Source organism: Hemitrygon akajei, chromosome 2 (genome assembly GCF_048418815.1).
Source record: "Hemitrygon akajei chromosome 2, sHemAka1.3, whole genome shotgun sequence".
Classification (NCBI taxonomy): domain Eukaryota; kingdom Metazoa; phylum Chordata; class Chondrichthyes; order Myliobatiformes; family Dasyatidae; genus Hemitrygon; species Hemitrygon akajei.
Window position 1 is genome coordinate 184,052,974 of NC_133125.1, and position 20,250 is coordinate 184,073,223.

At 41.4% G+C, this 20,250-nt stretch overlaps 1 protein-coding gene across 1 annotated transcript in view; it reads left to right on the plus strand.

Annotated features, from left to right (window-relative positions):
- LOC140721584 (uncharacterized) overlaps positions 1-20,250 on the plus strand; it is a 113,791-nt gene that overhangs the window by 48,345 nt on the left and 45,196 nt on the right. Inside the window, exons 9-11 of the mRNA XM_073036407.1 lie at positions 3,407-3,511; positions 7,248-7,361; positions 8,758-8,880. Coding sequence (XP_072892508.1) covers positions 3,407-3,511; positions 7,248-7,361; positions 8,758-8,880 — 342 coding nt within the window. The remainder of the gene's footprint in view (positions 1-3,406; positions 3,512-7,247; positions 7,362-8,757; positions 8,881-20,250) is intronic.

Below are 20,250 nucleotides of genomic sequence, written 5' to 3' on the forward strand. Positions count from 1 at the left end.
CACCCCTGCAAGGGTTAATGACTGGCCCCGGTTATCAGTGGTAGCTGAGGCAGAAACTAATGACTTGAGATTGTTACGTACCATGTAATGGGTTAAAAAGGACCAGCAGAAGTGGACACTCCTGGCGTCTGAGTCTTCCATTATAAACTATTTTATTAGTAACGATGTGATAAAGTAATATAAAACAAGATAAGGTAAACAGGTTAGCAGAGTATATGCATAAGTGAGTAAGTAAAGTTCCCAAGTTTCTCCCAGCTCAGGTGATTAGGTGATAGAGTCTTACAGTGGTATGGTAAGTAATCAGTTCTGGAATTTGATTTGATTAGAGTTGGAGAGGAAGTTGTTTTGTCTTCCCAGTGCCGATCCTCCATGTCGTTCTCCTGCTCCCAAAAGTTACAGTCACCGACTTGTGACCACAAAAAGAGGAATGCCGGTTTTCCACAGTAAGCTATCAACCCAGGTGAGGGTTAAACACTCTGATAGCTCCCCACCAGTCACTCCTCTGTCCACACTGTGAGCAACAACTCCACCCTTGTCGTGGGCACACAAAGCTCACCAGTGCCCTCCTTGCCTCTGGCGTCGTGTGTCTCTGGTGTGTCTGATTAAAAAGCCAACTGACCTTGTATATGTCTCACAAGTGCTGAACACGAGCTGTCCATCATATAGCTCCGCCTTTCAGTTTCCAAGGCAACTCACAGACTTTCTGTTGCTCTCTCTCCCTGCTGAAATAGCACACAAGCTGTTTGCTCCCTCACTATCTTTTTAAAGGAACAGTCCACTTTAGAATAATCCTTCAGATCTTGTCACAAGATGAACTGAGATTGAAATTGGGTGATTCACTGACTTTCCAGTGAAACTTTGGGACACCTCCATAACCAGTTGTTGTGGATGTCAGGAGAGTCAAACCATGGACCATGTGGGATGTCTGGCTGCAGTGTCGTGCACTCCTCAAGGTGTGGCCATTGGAACACCAGAAGATGCAGCCAGTGAATTGAATTTAATAGACTTTATTACGTACATCCTTCATAGATATGAGGAGTAAAAATATTTAAGTTATGTCTTTGTCTAAATGTGCAATGTATAATTATAGTAATTTATAATAAATATTATGTACAACAGGGTAGTCAATATAACATTGAAATACAATTGTATCAGCATGAATTAATCAGTCTGATGGCCTGGTGGACGAAGCTGTCCCGGAGTCTGTTGGTCCTGGCTTTTATACTGCAGTACCGTTTCCCGGATGGTAGCAGCTGGAACAGTTCATGGTTCCAGTTCAGCATTCAACACAATCATTCCTCAGCACCTGATTGGAAAGCTGAAACTACTGGGCCTGAACACCACCCTCTGCAACTGGATCCTAGACTTCCTGACTGGGAGACCTCAGTCAGTCCGGATCGGGAGCAGCATCTCCAACACCATCACACTGAGCACGGGGACCCTCCAGGGCTGTGAGCTCAATCCACTGTTGTTCACTCTGCTGACCCATGACTATGCAGCAATATACAGCTCGAATCTCATCATCAAGTTGGCTGATAACACGACGGTGGTGGGTCTCATCAGCAAGAACGATGAATTGGCATACAGAGAGGAGGTGCAGCGGCTAACGGACTGCTGCAGAGCCAACAACCTGTCTCTGAATGTGAACAAAACAAAAGAGATGGCTGTTGACTTCAGGAGAGCATGGAGCGACCACTCTCCGCTGAACATTGATGGCTCCTCTGTTGTCATTAAGAGCACCAAATTTCTTGGTGTTCACCTGGTGGAGAATCTCACCTGGTCCCTCAACACCAGCTCCATAGCCAGGAAAGCCCAGCAGCATCTCTACTTTCAGCGAAGGCTGAAAAAAGTCCATCTCCCACCCCCCATCCTCATCACATTCTACAGGGGTTGTATTGAGAGCATCCTGAACAGCTGCATCACTGCCTGGTTCGGAAATTGCACCATCTCAGATCACAAGACACTGCAGCAGATAGTGAGGTCAGCTGAGAAGGTCATCAGGGTCTCTCTTCCCGCTATTACAGACATTTACACCACACGCTGCACCTGCAAAGCTAACAGTATTATGAAGGACCCCACACACCCCTCACACAAACTCTTCTCCCTCCTGCCATCTGGCAAAAGATGCCAAAGCATTCAGTCTCTCACAACCAGACTGTGCAACAGTTTCTTCCCCCAAGCTATCAGAGTCCTCAATACTCAGAGTCTGAACTGACATCTTCATCATTTATTATTATATTGTAATTTGTCCTCTACTGTGCCTATTGTCTTGTTTATTATTTATTGTACTGCCCTGCACTGTTTTGTGCACTTTATGTAGTCCTGTGCAGGTCTGTAGTCTAGTGCAGTTTTTATGTTGTTTTACATAGTCTAGTGTAGCCTTGTGCTGTCTCACAGAGTCTAGTGTAGTTTTTTGTTGTTTCACGTAGCACCAGGGTCCTGGAGGAATGTTGTTTCATTTTTACTGTGTACTGTACCAGCAGTTTACGGTCAAAATGACAATAGACTTGACTTGGTTGGGGTGACTCGTGTCCCCAATGATCCTTAGGGCCTTTTTTACATACCTGTCTTTGTAAATGTCCTGAATAGTGGTAAGTTCACATCTGCAGTTGCGCTGGGCTGTCCGCACCACTCTCTGCAGAGTCATGCGATTGAGGGAAGTACAGTTCCCATACCAGGCAGTGATTCAGCCAGTCAACATCTAACCCAATGATTCTGGGGAACAGCTTTAAGTTCATTGGCATAAACATCACTGAGGATCTCACGGGGTCTGTACATACAGGCTGTGTGGTGAAAAATTCACAACAGCGCTTCTTTCACCTCAGACTATTGAAGAAGTTTGGTATGGGCCCACAAGTCCTAAGATCTTTCTACAGTGGCACAATTGAGAGCATCTTGTACTTCCCTCAATCGCAGGACTCTTCAGAGAGCAGTGCTAACAGTCCAGTGCATCTGTAGATGTGAACTTCCCACTATTCAGGACATTTACAAAGACAGGTGTGCAAAAAGGGCCAAAGGATCATTGGGGATCTGAGTCACCCCAGTCACAAACTGTTCCAGCTGCTACCATCCGGGAAACGGTACCACAGCATAAAAGCCAGGACCAACAGGCACCGGGACAGCTTCTTCGACCAGGCCATCTGACTCAACTGTATTTCTATGTTATATTGACTATCCTGTTGTACATAATATTTATTATAAATTGCCATAACTGCACACTACACATTTCAATGGAGACGTGATGTAAAGATTTTTACTCCTCCTGTATATGAAGGATATAAGTAATAATGTCAACATTTCCTACCCGGTGGAGATAAGTTTAATGGTTTGTTTAAGAGTTGTTTCGTTTATTTCTCTGGTGAATTATTACATGTTTACTTATTTGACTTTATTTTTTTAATTACAGGCCGTTCCACCACGGGAATAGTTACTATCATCTTGTCAATCGTACTGCCAGTTGTGTTCATTTTAATTCTGGTGGGTCGGTCCATAAAAATGGATTTGCATAAAGGTATCAGCCATTGTATTTTTACAGTTGTATATCAACTCCAGTCATATGTACAATTAATTTTAGGCTAATTTTTATCAAAACAATGGAAAAGAAAAAACGGAATAATCATCACCCCCACTGACCCATCTGGATTCCTGTGACCTGTGGGATGAAATTGTCCGACATTTTTCCCAGTTATGAAATTCTGATTTACAGTGTAACCACAGCTGGAATGATTCTGGAGTCATCTCTGATCTGACTCCAGAGGGTCTTTAGAAAAAGTAGTCTGGAGAGGAACGTGTCTCAGCTCACTGGTGTTTGATCATGGTGTTGTCAAATTTCAGCATCATATCAGGTTGGTGTAAAAGATCCCAATGATAGTGAGGGGAGTGAGTGAGTGTTTGGGGCCTTTCTCATCCTTGATACAGTTGGGTGTGGGAAGGCCTCTCCTGCAGGCTGTCAGTAAACCTTGCTTGGAAATTTGCATCAATTTTGTTTTCAACAGTATCTTCTAATGAATGAATGCAAGGGAACACCACCTTCTCCCTCTTCCTCCTCAAGTTATAAACCATTCAAAATATTGACATTTCTTCTTCCTGACCTAATTCTTGCCAGTCCTGAGTAAGTTCACTTTGAGAATAAATTAACCACGCAGATTATAGTTATCCAAGAACAGTACCAGTAGCTACTGGTGTTTGTAGTGTAAATGTTCTCTGCTGATTCACAGACTAATTACCAAATGAAGTCTGTCTCCGAGAGACAGGAATCAGGAAAAGGACCGATGTCCCCAGGTTTGGTCAGGGAGTTGTGTATTAAAGAAGAGTTTAATGGATCAGGGAGGGATAGAGAGCTTTATTGGGGGTAAATTGAAGATAAGGAACAAGACAGCTCAAAGCACAAAGTGATGATGATCAGGTTGTCTCAGGAGGACAGGAGGAAACGGATGCAGAAATACAGAAACTTGTAGACTGAGAGAGACGGGGAGTGAAATGTAAAGTCAGAGGGGTCTGAAAGAACAGATCAGCATTTTAATATTGAGCCATTGTCTGAGGGAGAACCATGTGGGACAGTAAACTGGGTACATTACCATCACCAGGGAAGAGGTACTGAGCACATTGTCAGAGCTTCCATCTGCCGAGTGTTACAAATGCAGCAGCAATGAATATGAAACTGAGACAGGGTTTAAAACAAACTCCAAGATTTATTAACCTCTGCACAATACTTAGAAAAGTAAACAAACCAGCTAAACCGGAGGTTAAGCATTATGCAGCTATCTCGAACAAACAGGCAAACTTAGAAATAAACACGAGGAAATCTGCAGATGCTGGAAATTCACACAACACACACAAAATGCTGGTGGAAACTTAGAAACTGTTCTTAACGAGTTCTCATCCAAGCACAGACTTAAAGTGATAAATTCAAAAGTCCATGAGATTTTTACAGTCTTTGAGGAGAGACTTTACTGCAGCAACAATTCCTCCGAAGAAAATGATGAATCTATCGATTCCACAGCTGGGAGGTACCTTGTTCGCAGAAATCCCGAGGAAATAAAAGGAACTGACTTTTTGTCTGGAGGGTGGTCACTGCACAAACCTTCCCGACCTTGCAGGGGTTTCACTCAAAATGTGCATGCCACAATTCTTGAACAAAGTCAAAAGAAAAAGGTCGATCATTCCCAAGACGGTGAACACCATTAACTTTATCCAATCCTTTGAACTCGGATAACTCCGGTAATGCCTTCACTCTCCGATACTGGACTGTAAGGAAAAAATAAACGTGCAACAAATGAAAACTGGCAGCGATTGCCGAAACTGCCAGCAACAACATTACACAAAAATAAAAATGAGAACTGCGTCACAAACTGTGGCTTGGTTTAAATGTGGTTTGGAACATGCCATCATGTGACATAACACCACCCCACGGTCATAAGACAATTACATCATCCCACTCACAAGACCATTAGATCATCCCACTGTCACGTGTTCAAACTGTGGGTACGTAACATGAGTCCGAGGTCGAGATGGACTTCATCCTGGGGTGTAAGAGAACAAGCTGGAGATGCAGTTTATGAATCAGCATTAAGTTTCTCAAGTTCTCTTGATTGGGAGAATACTCCATTAGATTTGAAATCCATTTGACACTCCTCAGCCCTCTTCCCTAATTGGTCGAAATCCACCTGCATCACACGATAACCTACTTCACTACCAACAGCATCTAATTTTGTGTCATCCACAAACTTAATGATCAAGCCTTGTGCATTTGTATACAAATCACTGATAAAAATACCAAATAAAAAAATCCCAACACTGATATCTACATCACACCACTAATCACCAGCTTCTATAATGGAAAACAATTTTCAACCACTGCCCTCTGCTTTCTTCCTCTGAGCCATTTTTGAATCCCCCTGGAAGCCCCTGGATTCATGTCAGGATCATGTTAAAATAGATAACATTCAATTTCCTATCTACCCTTTTGCTTAGTTCTTCAAAAAAAAACTGAACAATTAATCAAACGTGACTTCCTGTACATAAAGCTATGATGTCTCCTCCTAATCAGATTTTGTCTAATCAAATCCTGGTAGATCCTGTCCATCAGAATTCCCTCCAGTAACTTCCGCACTGTTGATATCAGGCTGTAGTTCCATGGCTTGTCCTTGCTGCCCCTCTTAAGCAACAGACCAACACCCAGCATCACCATGAGAACAACAGAGGTTCCAGTAGGAGGCTTCAGGGTAAACGGACAGGGAGTATCTGTGGCTTTACCAGCATCACCCACATTCTCAGAACCAGTGTGGAGGAAGTGTTGCACGTTGAGAGATCTCCACTTTTGGATGACTCACTCAACCAGAGTCCTATTTGCTTTCTTTGGGAAGGTGTAAATGATCCTTCAGTGTTATTTCCAACAGAGCAAAGGATATCTCCCCCGTATTGGAAATCAATAATTCTGTTAACTAACGTCACAAAGCCAGCTTTTACATGACTGTTTGTTCAGCCTTACTCAGTACAAACTGAGTCTCATTCCCTCCAACAGTGACTGCACTTAAAGTACTTCACTGTCTGGACCAGAGACTGGTAAAAGATGCTGTGAGATTACAGGTTCTGTTTCTCACGTGGAGAAGTTCACTCTGCCCCCGCTCACAGGAGTTGGCTGAATTTTTCAGTTCCTGTGTGATGTCATTGAAACAATATGAAGAATGTAAAGAGCTGTCAGACACACTCCTGTTCCTGGCACGATGCAACATCAGACCCTGATATCTGAAATAAAGTAGCTGGTGACAATAAGTGTGATGTGCAGGTGTCAGTCAGCTGTCTGGGCATCAACCTGCCCTTCACAAGGAGACTTTCTCTCCTCGAATGTGCCCCTGACCAGATTGTGGATATCAGCCTGAGCTCCTCTGGCTAAATGAGTGGGAGAACTTCTGTGACAAGGTGTGGAATCGAGCCAGAGTTGGAGTGGCTTTCCAGTGTAATTGTGGGACATCTCCATAAGAGTTGTTGTGGACATTGGGAGAATCAAATCCTGGATCATGTGGGTGCTGGTCACAGTGCAGTGAACTCCTAAAGGAGTGGCTATTGCAACACTCGGAGCAGCTGGTGCAGAATGTTTGCAGGAGGTGCTCGGGAAAGTTTGGACAACCGATCAGGATTGTTAATTCCCTGTTCTAGGTTGGAACAATAGTTAAGCATCTTGTTTTCCCACCTTCGAGAACATGCAGTCAATTGATTTAGAGTTTTGAATTTTTTTTCACTTGCAGGTGATTACATCAAGGACACATTAATTGATGCCTTGCAGTTTGTTGGCCTGATGTTGCCATTGGTGAATTTTATGATAATGGTGTACTTGGTGCACAAGCAGAATATTGCTGAAGGTATGTGTCTTTGTGTAATTTGCCTTTGTGTATAAGCTCCGGTCATCTTTCCAAGTAATTTATGACTAATTTTAACAAAGACATTAATGAAATGAAAAACTTGAAAAATCATCCCCACCCCATCACAGACACCACCCTTCTGACTCACTGTGACCTGTGGAATGAAACTGCATCATTTTCCACACAGTTGTGAAGTGTTGGTTCACAGTGATACCATCTCTTACCTGACTCCAGAGGGATCTTTAGAAGTCGGCTTGAGAGGAAGCTATCTCAGCTGTCTGGTGTTTGACACGTGCTGTTGTTCAACTTCAAAATGAAATCAGCTGAGGAATGAGGGACAGAATCCCCTTTATCCCAGTGATGGTGAGGTGTTTGCATGATAGGTATACCTCTGACCCTCGATAGAATTCAGTGTTGGGAGGCCTCTCACCGATCTTTCCTGGATATTTGCAATAGTTTTGTTTTCAACAGCACCTTCCAGACAGTCAGCACAAGGGAACACATTCCCCCTCTTCCTCTCCAAGTTGTAAACTATCCAGGGTTCAAAATATTGGCATTCCTTCCTCATGGACTAATTCAAGCAAGTCCTGGCTAGGTTCACTTTGAGATCTACTTCATTATACAGACTAAAGTTGTCCAAGAATAGAATCAATGTTTGTACAGTAAACGCCCTCGGCTGTTTCACAGGCAAATTACCAAATGAAGTCTATCACTAAGCCAAGTAAAGCAAGATGAGGGTAGATGACCCGAGGCTTGGTCAGACAGTGGGGTGTCAGAGAAAATCTTGAAGGATTAAGGAAAGGTGGTGAGCTTTAGTGGGGTAAATTCAGAGATAAATAACAATTTGCTGAAAGCTCAAAGATCAAGCTTGCTGAGAAGGAGAGGATTAGAACAGAAATATAAAGGTTTATAGACTGCAGAGAGGAAGGGGGAAGCGAGTTGTAAAGTCAGAGATTTCTGAAAGTATTGATGAGCATTGAGCTGTAATCTGAGTGAGAGCCAGTGTAGGGCAACAAATCTGAGAAAATGACAATCACCAGGGAAGAAATACTGAGTCAGTTGTTGGAGCTGCCATCTGACAAGTTGGATATCCAGATGGACTTCATCCTGGGGTCTGAAAGAGGCAGCTAATGACATACTTCCTGCAGCAATTTAAATGTTCTCCCTATTATGAAAAGCTTCCATTAAATTGGACAGTATCAATCATGAATGCTTTCTGCAAATGTAACACCCTGGAAATGGTTTCACTGCTAATGTAATGATCTTCCTGTAGAAGCCGTGTTTGGGTTATGGTTAGAGATAACGGGTGATTTGGAATTTGAGCCTTCCAATGAGGGGAATTTGTTTTCGTGCTGTGTGCCTGACACTGAGGTGGTCTGGGTCTTTTGTTCGGCAGCTGATGCAGAGAAAAGATGCCAGAATGGAGAGGATAAAGACTCCAGAAAGGAGAGGACTTTGAGTAAGGCCGGGAATCGCCAAAGCCAGGAGAAATCGATGGAGAATGAGCGAAAGGAAAACCGTGAGCTCCAACTTATGCACATTAGACTGTTTCATTAAAATGGGCCCTTTCCTTTTTGTTTTTCTTTACTAACCATTTAGTCAAATTAACAATTATAAAGCTTAATAGTTTAATTACATATGGTGTACTGTCTGTTAGTTTGTGGTACTGATTTGTAACAGGGTTACAAATCACAAACAGGAGTTTGCCCTCAATTTCAAACACAAAGTATACTGCAGATGCTGTGGTCAAATCAAGATGTACAAAAAAGCTGGATGAACTCAGCAGGTCAGGCTGAAGTCCTGACAAAGGGTCTCGGCCCAAAACATTGACTGCTCCTTTCAACAGATGCTGCCCAACCTGCTGAGTTCATCCAGCTTTTTTGTATGCCCTCAATTTCACATGTTTGGTGGGGGCAAAGATTGTCTTCCCTAGACTTTCATTTTAAAATCTATTTTATTAATGTATTTTTGTTCATCTTCAATAACAATTAAGTCAATATGTCATATATACAATAAAGAATTAAATTAGCAAATAACTGATTAACAAAGCTAAGCAATATATCAATAATAAGAGAAAATAAAGTGTTAAGAATATTTTTTGAAAGAAAAAGGAGAAAAAAATGAACCCCTACTAACTTTAAAAAAAACCCTAATAACTGAGAAAAAAATAAATAAATAAAAACATTGGGAGCACAACCCTGGAGCTATACATTGTACAAGCTTCGATAGAAAAAAATTATCAAACCGCCAACTCAAATCCACTTAAAAAAAATTGGAAGGAAACCATATTAATTAACTCAAATCAAATGATAGTAGTGGGCGAATGAACCCCACCTTTTCTCAAAATCAAATCGAGGATCGAAAGTTCAACTTCTGATTTTCTCCAAACTAAAACTTAACAGCACCTGAGAGAACCATTGTATCAAAGTAGGAGCAGAAATTTCTTTCCATTTCAACAAAATAGCCCTTCTGGCCAATGATGTAACAAATGCAATTGCATGTTGGTTAATAGAGAAATACCATGAATATATTGAGGGACTATACCAAATAAAACTGTCAATTTATTAGGTTGTAAACTAATTTTTAAAACTTCAGAAATTGTAGAGAAAATAGACTTCCAAACATGTTTTATTACAGAACATGACCAAAACATATGTGTCAATGTAGCTGTCTCGGTTTTACATTTATCACACTGACTATCAACATTAGAAAACATTTTAGACAGTCTCTCCTTTGTTAAATAGTAAAGATGTACAATTTTAAATTGAATTAGAGAGTGACTGGCACAGATCGATAAAGGGTTAACCAAAAATCCGCAACCTATCTTCTGTTATCAGGGTCATGTTAAGCTCTCTCTCCCAATCTCACTTAATCTTAAGTGAAGGGTAATTGTGCTATTGTAACAATAAATTATAAATTTTTCCAATAAACACTTCACTAAAAGATTCATTTTTAAAATAGTACCTAACAGGTTAGAATCTTGTATATGTGGACAATTACTTAAGTATTTTTGTAAGAAGTGTCTGACCTGAAGATATTGCAGGAAATGTGAATATGAGAGAGAGTATTTAGTTACTAATTTCTCAAAAGACATCAATTGGCCATCCTGGAACAGATCCATGAAGGAATAAACCCCTTTATTCCTCCACAAAAGAAAAGTGGGATCACTTAATAAAGGTTTAAATAAATAAGTTTGATAAATTAAACTAAAAAGTTTAAATATTTTAAGATAAAAAATGTTATGAAACTGGAACCGAATTCGTAATGACTGCTTAATCACCGGATATGAATTTAAAGTAGTAATTTTGGCCAGTTGTACAGGTAAAGAAGCTCCTAATAATGAGGTTAAGTGAAACTGTTTCACAGCATTCAATTCCAAATCAGCCCAAGGCAGTCGTTCATCTCTCTCAGCCCATTATAACGAAAAACACCTATAACGTATATTGACAGCCCAATAATACATTCTTAAATTAGGCAAAGCAAGACCTCCATCTTTTCTTAATTTTTATAAGTGATATTTAACAATTCTTGGTCTTTTATTATTCCAAACAAATGATGAAATAATAGTCAACCTGATTGAGAAACTTAGTTTAAAAAAAGGGATATTTTGAAATACATATAAAAATTTTGGTAAATCATCATTTTAACTGCATGAATTTGGCTGACTACCAACAGTGTAAGTAGATTCCATCTACAAAATAATTGCTTCATAAAATCCACTAAAGCAACCAAAATAGCTTCATAAAGGTCTTTATGATTGTTAGTAATAATGATACCTAAATATTTAAATGAGTCCGTAACTCTAAAAGGAATGTCATCATATATAGAAGCAAAATCATTTAGGAGAAATAATTCACTTTTATGAAGGTTTACTTTATATCCTAAAAACTTTCCAAAATCGTTTAATAGTTTCAATAAACTAGGAATGGATTCTTTGTGATTTGAAATATAAACTAAGAGATCGACAGCATGAAGAGAGATCTTATGAACAGTCCCATTTATGAAAATGCCATGAATATAGTAATAGGGCTTTTATATATCATTCTAATCCACCTATTAAAATTAATACCAAAGCCAGATTTCTCTAAAACACTAAATAAGTATTTCCATTCAACTCTGTCAAATGCCTTTTCAGCATCAAGAGAGACAACACATTGGGGAGTCTTAGAAAAGGATGAATATATAACATTTAACAGTCTCCAAACATTAGAGAAAGAATAACGTCCTTTACAAAACCTGTTGGATCTTGAGAGATAATTTTAACTAGGGGATTCTCCAGCTAATTAGCCATTATTTTTGAGAGAATTTTAGCATCCACATTTAATAATGAACTAAGTCTATATGAAGCACTGTCAGTAGAATCTTTATCTTTCTTGAGAATTAAAGACATAGAAGCTTCATAAAATGTGGGAGGTAACTCACAAAAAAGAATCTTTAAGCATTTCCAACATATATGGAGAGAGCAATTTTTCAAATTTTTTATAAAATCCTACAGAATAACCATCCAGTCCAGATTGCATTGAAAAAATACCTTTCTGAAATTCGCTTTCAATAATAGGAGCATCAAGAATTTGTTGATCTTCAACAGAAATTCCAGGAAAATCGATCTTTTGTAAAAAGGCATTCATTTTAGAGGAATCAACTGAAAACTGAGATTTATAAAGTTCAATATAAAATTTTTGACAATTTTTATTAATATCTTCATAATTACATGCTAAAGTACCATCTCCCTTATGAATTTTTAAAATTTGTCTTTTAGCTCTAGCAGATTTTAATTGAGATGCTAATAGCTTATTATTTTTATCTCCAAAGACATAAAATTGACTTTTCAATTTAAGCAAATTTCTTTCAATAGGATAAGTTAATAATAAATCATATTGTGATTGGAGTTCAACTCTTTGTTTGAATAAATCAATGTTAGGAGAGATTGCATAAATATTATCCAAGTTTTTAATTTGTTTGGAAATCTTAACTAACTCTGTTTTTGTCTGCTTCTTAAGCTTAGCTGAATAGGAGATTATTTGACCGCGCAAATATGGTCTTCCCTAGACTTACACAGCCCACAGAACCTGGGGGTTACAATTGTGGGGATATCATTCAGCATTGATTTCTTTGGCTGCTGTGTGATTGCCCTGAGCATTGAACCAGTGGGTGGTTTGTTTAAGTCTGTGCTAAACTATTGTCCGGAAAAGTGATAATGATACGTGGGTATGGATGCTGCCAGGTTTGAGTGGTAGAGTGCATCCACGGAGTTACTGGTAATGAATGCGTGTGTGTTGAGTGCAGTATGTATTCCTGATGAATTGTTATTTCAACTTTTAAGTACTTTTAATGCTGTAGGGAAAGTTACGATTGTGGGACAGAGATCTGATAAAATGGCAAGCACAGACACTGTTTTAGTTCAGACTAGTGCTGACGTAATGGCAGTGGGACTGCCTGGTACTATTGGGGCCCAGGAGAGGGGAGCTGTAGAGTGTCCATACTTTCCGGGAGGAGAAGAGTGCAGGGCAGCGGGCTGAATTCTAAGTTGCGTCTCCTGTAGCTGGGGGTGGAGACTTTAAAGACAGTGTTCTCTCATTTCTGAGGTGTGAGGGGAAGGAGTGTTCAGATTTGGCATGTCTAATGACTCCCCAGTGAAGAGTATTGGCAAGGGTGATGTGTGGGAGCATCGGTGGGTGTCAGACTTGGCAAAAAGATGGGGTGGAATGCAGAGACAGATGAATTGAGAGACAAATATAATCCTCAGTACTGGAATGATGGGTAACATTTCGAGGGGTTGATCTGGTTGGCAGACTGAAGGAGAGCGGCTGCAGACACAGATGTATGATCTCAATCACAACCATTATGGCATCATGATAAGTTGCTGCAAAGTTAAAGGATGGAACTAAGGCATTATTTTTATATTCAGGATGATCTTTCAATGGGCAATTTGGCCGAGATTAGAACCCGGGGTGATGTTCAATAGGAGACAGCCAGATCTGCTGTTAGTTCAGACAATTTTCAGGCAGATTAGATCTCTCAAACTTGAGTGACTGGAGCTGGAAGATGTGTCAATGGGGAATGACTTGGGTGAGAGAGATTTGAACAGGGTGGGAATATGGGAAGGGTGCAAAACAAGAGGTCAACTCAGCACCACTTTCTCAAGAGCAACTGAACATGAACAATAAATACATGACCCAACGGCAACACCTGAATGAATCACAATTAGGATTATATAACCAACCATATAACAATTACAGCATGGAAACAGGCCATTTCAGACCTTCTAGTCCATGCCAAACACTTACTCTCACATAGTCCCACCGACCTGCACTCAGCCCATTACCCTCCATTCCTTTCCTGTCTTTATACCTATCCAATTTTACTTAAAATGACAATATCGAACCTGTCTCTACTACTTCTACTGGAAGCTCGTTCCACACAGCTACAACTCTCTAAGTAAAGAAATTCCCCCTCGTGTTACCCCTAAACTTGTGCCCCTAACTCTCAACTCATGTCCTCTTGTTTGAATCTCCCCTACTCTCGATGGAAAAAGCCTATCCACGTCAACTCTATCTATCCCCCTCATAATTTTAAATACCTCTATCAAGTCCCCCCTCAACCTTCTACGCTCCAAAGAATAAAGACGTAACTTGTTCAACCTTTCTCTGTAACTTAGGTGCTGAAACCCAGGTAACATTCTAGTAAATCTTCTCTGTACTCTCTCTATTTTGTTGACATCTTTCCTATAACACAGTGACCAGAACTGTGCACAATACTCCAAATTTCTCCGACAATTGCCTTGTACAATTTTAACATTACATCCCAACTCCCATACTCAATGCTCTGATTTATAAAGGCCAGCATACTAACAGCTTTCATCACCACCCTATCCACATGAGATTCCACCTTCAGGGAACTATGCACCATTATTCCTAGATCACTCTGTTCTACTGCATTCTTCAATGCCCTACAATTTACCATGTATGTCCTACTTTGATTATTCCTACCAAAATGTAGCACCTCACACTTATCAGCATTAAACTCCATCTGCCATCGTTCAGCCCACTCTTCTAACTGGCCTAAATCTCTCTGCAAGCTTTGAAAACCTACTTCATTATCCACAACACCACCTACCTTAGTATCATCTGCATACTTACTAATCCAATTTACCACCCCATCATCCAGATCATTAATGTATATGACAAACAACATTGGACCTAATACAGATCCCTGACGTGTACCACTAGTCACCGGCCTCCAACCTGACAAACAGTTATCCACCACTGCTCTGTGGCATTTCCCATCCAGCCACTGTTGAATCCATTTTACTACTTCCATATTAATACCTAAAGATTGACCCTTCCTAACTAAACTTCCATGCGGAAGCTTTTCAAAGCCCTTACTGAAGTCCATATAGACCACAATCACTGCTTTACCCTAATCAACTTTCCTAGTAACCTCTTCAAAAACTTCAATAAGATTTGTCAAACATGACCTTCCATGCACAAATCCATGTTGACTAATCCTAGTCAGACCCTGTCTATCCAGATAATTATATATACCATCTCTAAGAATTAATTAATTAATTCCATTAATTAATCCACCACTGATGTCAAACTTACAGGCCTATAATTGCTAGGTTTACTCTTAGAATCCTTTTTATACAATGGAACAACATGAGTAATACGCCAATCCTCCGGCACCATCCCTGTTTCTAATGACATTTGAAATATTTCTGTCAGACCCCTTGCTATTTCTACACTAACTTCCCTCAAGTTCCTAGGGAATATCCTGTCAGGACCTGGAGATTTATCCACTTTTATATTCCTTAAGAGCGCCAGTACTTCCTCCTCTTTAATCATCATAGTTTCCATAACTTCCCTTCTTGTTTCCCTTACGTTATGCAATTCAATATCCTTCTCCTTAGTGAATACTGAAGAAACGAAATTGTTCAAAATCTCCCCCATCTCTTTTGGCTCCACACACAGCTGTCCACTCTGATCCTCTAAGGGACCAATTTTATCTCTCACTATCCTTTTGCTATTAATATAACTGTAGAAATCTTTTGGATTTATTTTCACCTTACTTGCCAAAGCAACCTTGTATCTTCCTTTAGCTTTTCTAATTTCTTTCTTAAGATTCTTTTTACATTCTTTGTATTCCTCAAGCACCTCACTTACTCCATGCTGCCTATATTTATTGTTGTTGCCTCTCTTTTTCTGAACCAAGTTTCCAATATTCCTTGAAAACAATGGCTCTCTCAAACTTTTAAGCTTTCGGTTCAACCTAACAGGAACATAAAGGTTCTGTACCCTCAAAATCTCAGCTTTAAATTACCTCCATTTCTCTATTACATCCTTCCCATAAAACAAATTGTCCCAATCTGCTCCTTCTAAATCCTTTCACATCTCCTCAAAGTTAGCCTTTCTCCAATCAAAAATCTCAACCCTGGGTCCATTCCTATCCTTCTCCATAATTATATTGAAACTAATGGCATTGTGATCACTGGACACAAAGTGCTCCCCAACACATACCTCCCTCACCTGACCTATCTCATTCCGTAACAGGAGATCCAACACTGCCCCTTCTCTAGTTGGTACCTCTATGTATTGCTTCAAAAAACTATCCTGCACACATTTTACAAACTCCAAGCCATCCATCCCTTTTACCAAATGGGCTTCCCAGTCTATGTGTGGAAAATTAAAATCTCCCACAATCACAACCCTGTGCTGACTACAAATATCTGCTATCTCCTTACAAATTTGCTCTTCCATTTCTCGCTCCCCATTAGGTAGTCTATAATGCACCCCTATAAGTGTTACTACACCTTTCCCATTCCTCAATTCCACCCAAATAGTCTCCCTAGATGAGCCCTCTAACCTATCCTGCCAGAGCACTGCTGTAATATTTTCTCTGACAAGCAATGCAACACCTCCCCCTCTTGTCCCTCCAATTCTATCACACCTGAAGCAACGAAATCCAGGAATATTTAGTTGCCAATCACACCCCTTCTGCAACCATGTTTCACTAATAGCTACAACATCATATTTCCAGGTATTAATCCATGCTCTAAGCTCATCCACCCTTCTTATATTACTCTTAGCTTTAAAATAAATCACTGACATATCGAGTGAAATTTGTCAATTTGTGGAAGCAGTACAGGACAAGACATAAAAATTGCTTTGAGTTATAAAAATAAATACAGACAGACAGACAGACATACTTTATTGATCCCGAGGGAAATTGGGTTTCGTTACAGTTGCACCAACCAAGAATAGAGTAGAAATATAGCAAAATAAAACCCGAAATAATTAAATAAACAGCGGAAGATGAATTAAAGGAGACACTGGATGAAGGCGAGGAATCCCGAGGATCTAAATCACCAATTAACAGTGATTCTCCCCAGCATCATCTGCCCACATCCACATAAAATGTTCCAGCATGTGGACTGTTCAGCCTGCAACCTCATGGAGTTCAGTTTTCAATTTGAACCAGAACACTGTCCGATGCCATTGAACAGCTGGAAACAGTGATGTTGTGATTCTCTGCATCAGAACAGGCTGTACTGTCAGACATGGAACTCAGTCACTGGCAAAATGTTTAATTGCAGTCCTCTAGGTCACTGGGATAATTCAGCAGAACTGATTTACAGTGGTCTGATATCCCATCCACTGGATGTACACACGGACAAACTGCAGAGTACCTGTCATTTCCACATGTGATGCCTGTGGGTCAGTAAGTTATCAAATGTAGTGTTTCCAGAGGGAACCAGAAGATGCTTTTGGTCCCTCCCTGGTCTCTCCACTTGTTGCCAGTGTGTGAGAGCTCTCTGAACCTCCTTCAGTCCAATGCTTGAAGGTCTGGTCCAGTTCTGAGCTGGTTGATTGCCTCATGTTAGGACACTGAATATCACAATGAACCTGACCAAGCCCGGGTTCATCTCTGTTCACTGCAGCACTTCATTGATGCAAGTTTTGAATAAGTTGTGTAGATTGTAACTCAGGGGGATTACTACCATCAGGGAGGAGGCACAGGAGCCTGAAGACACACATTCAATGATTTAGGGACCGCTTCTTCCCCTTCTCAGCTTGCTCCTGCCCCACTGAACTCATTCCTGCATATCTGGACACTGTCTTATCCCCCCTTGTTCATTCTCTTCCTACCTATGTTCGTGACACTTCTCACGCTTTGAATTTTTTCAATGCTTTTAATGCTTTTAAGGCCCCCACCGCCTTATTTTCACCATGGGCGTCCAGTCCCTATATACCTCCATCCCCCACCCGGACGGTCTCAAAGCTCTTCGCTTCTTTTTGGATTCCAGATGTAACCCCCTGGGTCACCTCAGGCTCGCTCAGCTCGTTCTCGTCTAGGGGGAGCAGCCTTCGGCCCCGCCAAACTGGGTAATCAGCTGGTGTGGATGCTGTGTGATGTCCCCGCCTCGCCAAAGAACAAACAGGACACCATATGCGATTAAATGATTACAGTTTATAAAGATTACTATAACTGATTAATAACCATACAGTATATATGAAGGAAATGAAAATAAAGAAAAGGCGCCAGACTTATCAAAGTCCAAACCACTTCGTGCACAACTGTTGGAGCTCAATTACTGAAGTCTTCTGGCCACCATTCGATCCCCTCCGAACTCCTCGACTTGCAGCTTAGGACCACCCAAAGTGGTCAACCAAGCACATCTATCTTCGTCTCCTCTCCTCGGGGTACCTCCTGACCTTGGACCCCTGCTTGGGGTCCATTCCTCGCCCAGTTTACAGCATCACGTCGTCCCTCTCTCACCCCCTAGCGCCGATCTCCCCAAAAGTCCGCCAACAATAGCTTACGGACTCAGAAGAAAGAACAACATTAATCCCAATTGGTTTACAAAGGAATACAATTTTCGTTATCAGTAAATTTTAACCCAAGCAAGCTTCCAGCACTCTCTCGCAACAAAGAAGCATTCCTTCTTTTAACAAAACAAAGAAGCCATTTTGATTACATACACAGTAACAAAGAAAAAGAAGAAACCCCCTTTAAACAGACCTAACCAAGTCTCCCCTACCACCACTCTCCTCCATCTAGCGGAATTAGTTCTTAATCTCAATAACTTCTCCTTTGGCTCCTCCCACTTCCTCCAAACCAAGGGTGTAGCCATGGGCACCCGCATGGGTCCCAGTTATGCCTGCCTTTTTGTTGGCTTTGTGGAACAGTCCATGTTCCAATTCTATACGGGTATCAATCCCCCTCTTCTCCTTCGCTACATCGACGACTGCATTGGCGCTGCCTCCTGCACACATGCTGAGCTTGTTGACTTCATTAACTTTGCCTCCAACTTTCACCCTGCCCTCAAATTTACCTGGTCCATTTCTGAGACCTCCCTCCCCTTTCTTGATCTTTCTGTCTCCATCTCTGGAGATGGCTTATCTGCTGATATCTACAATAAGCCTACAGACTCTCACAGCTACCTGGACTATTCCTCTTCCCACCCTGTTTCTTGCAAAAATGCTATCCCCTTCTCACAGTTCCTCCGTCTCCGCCGCATCTGCTCTTAGGATGAGGCTTTTCATTCCAGGACGAAGGAGATGTCTTCCTTTTTTAAACAAAGGGGCTTCCCTTCGTCCACCATCAACTCTGCTCTCAAACGCATCTCTCCCATTTTCTGCACATCTGCCCTCACCCCATCCACCCGCCACCCCACTCGGGATAGGGTTCTCCTTGTCCTCACCTACCACCCCACCAGCCTCCAGGTCCAACGTATAATTCTCCGTAACTTCCGCCACCTCCAACGGGATCCCTCTACCAAACACATCTTTCCCTCCCCCCACTTTCTGCTTTCCGCAGGGATCGCTCCCTACGCGACTCCCTTGTCCACTCGTCCTCCACCATCCCTTCCCACCAATCTCCCTCCTGGCACCTGCCCTTACACTTCCTCCCTCACCACCATTCAGGGCCCCAGACAGTCCTTCCAGGTGAGGCGACACTTCACCTGTGAGTCGGCTGGTGTGGTATACTGCATCCAGTGCTCCCAGTGTGGCCTTTTATATATTGGTGAGACCCGACGCAGACTGGGAGACCGTTTCACTGAGCACCTACGCTCGGTCCACCAGAGAAAGCAGGATCTCCCAGTGGCCACACATTTTAATTCCATGTCCCATTCCCATTCTGATATGTCTGTCCATGGCCTCCTCTACTGTCAAGATGAAGCCACACTCAGGTTGGAGGAACAACACCTTATATACCGGCTGGGTAGCCTCCAACCTGATGGCATGAACACTGACTTCTCTAACTTCCGTTAATGCCCCTCCTGCCCTTCTTACCCCATCCCTGACATATTTAGTTGTTTTTTTTCTCTTTCTCTCCACCCTGTTCTCCATCTCCCTCTGGTACCCCCCCACTTTCTTTCTCCCGAGGCCTCCCGTCCCATGATCCTTTCCCTTCTCCAGCTCTGTATCACTTTGGCCAATCACCTTTCCAGCTTTTGGCTTCATCCCACCCCCTCCGGTCTTCTCCTATCATTTCACATTTCCACCTCCCCCCACTACTTTCAAATCTCTTAGTATCTCTCCTTTCAGTTAGTCCTGACGAAGTGTCTCAGCCCGAAACATTGACAGTGCTTCTCCTATAGATGCTGCCTGGCCTGCTGTGTTCCACCAGCATTCTGTGTGTGTTGTTTGAATTTCCAGCATCCGTAGATTTCCTCGTGTTTGTTCTTCACCTCTGTCATCAGATTTCTGAACGGTCCATGAACCCATGAAGATGACCTCACTATTTTTGCTCTCTTTTTCACAACTACATATATCTCACAGTAATTTATAGTATATTTTATTTATTGCCCTGTACTATTGGCACAAAACAACAAATTTCATGACATATCTCAGTGACAATAAATCTGATTCTGAATTCTAATTCTGAG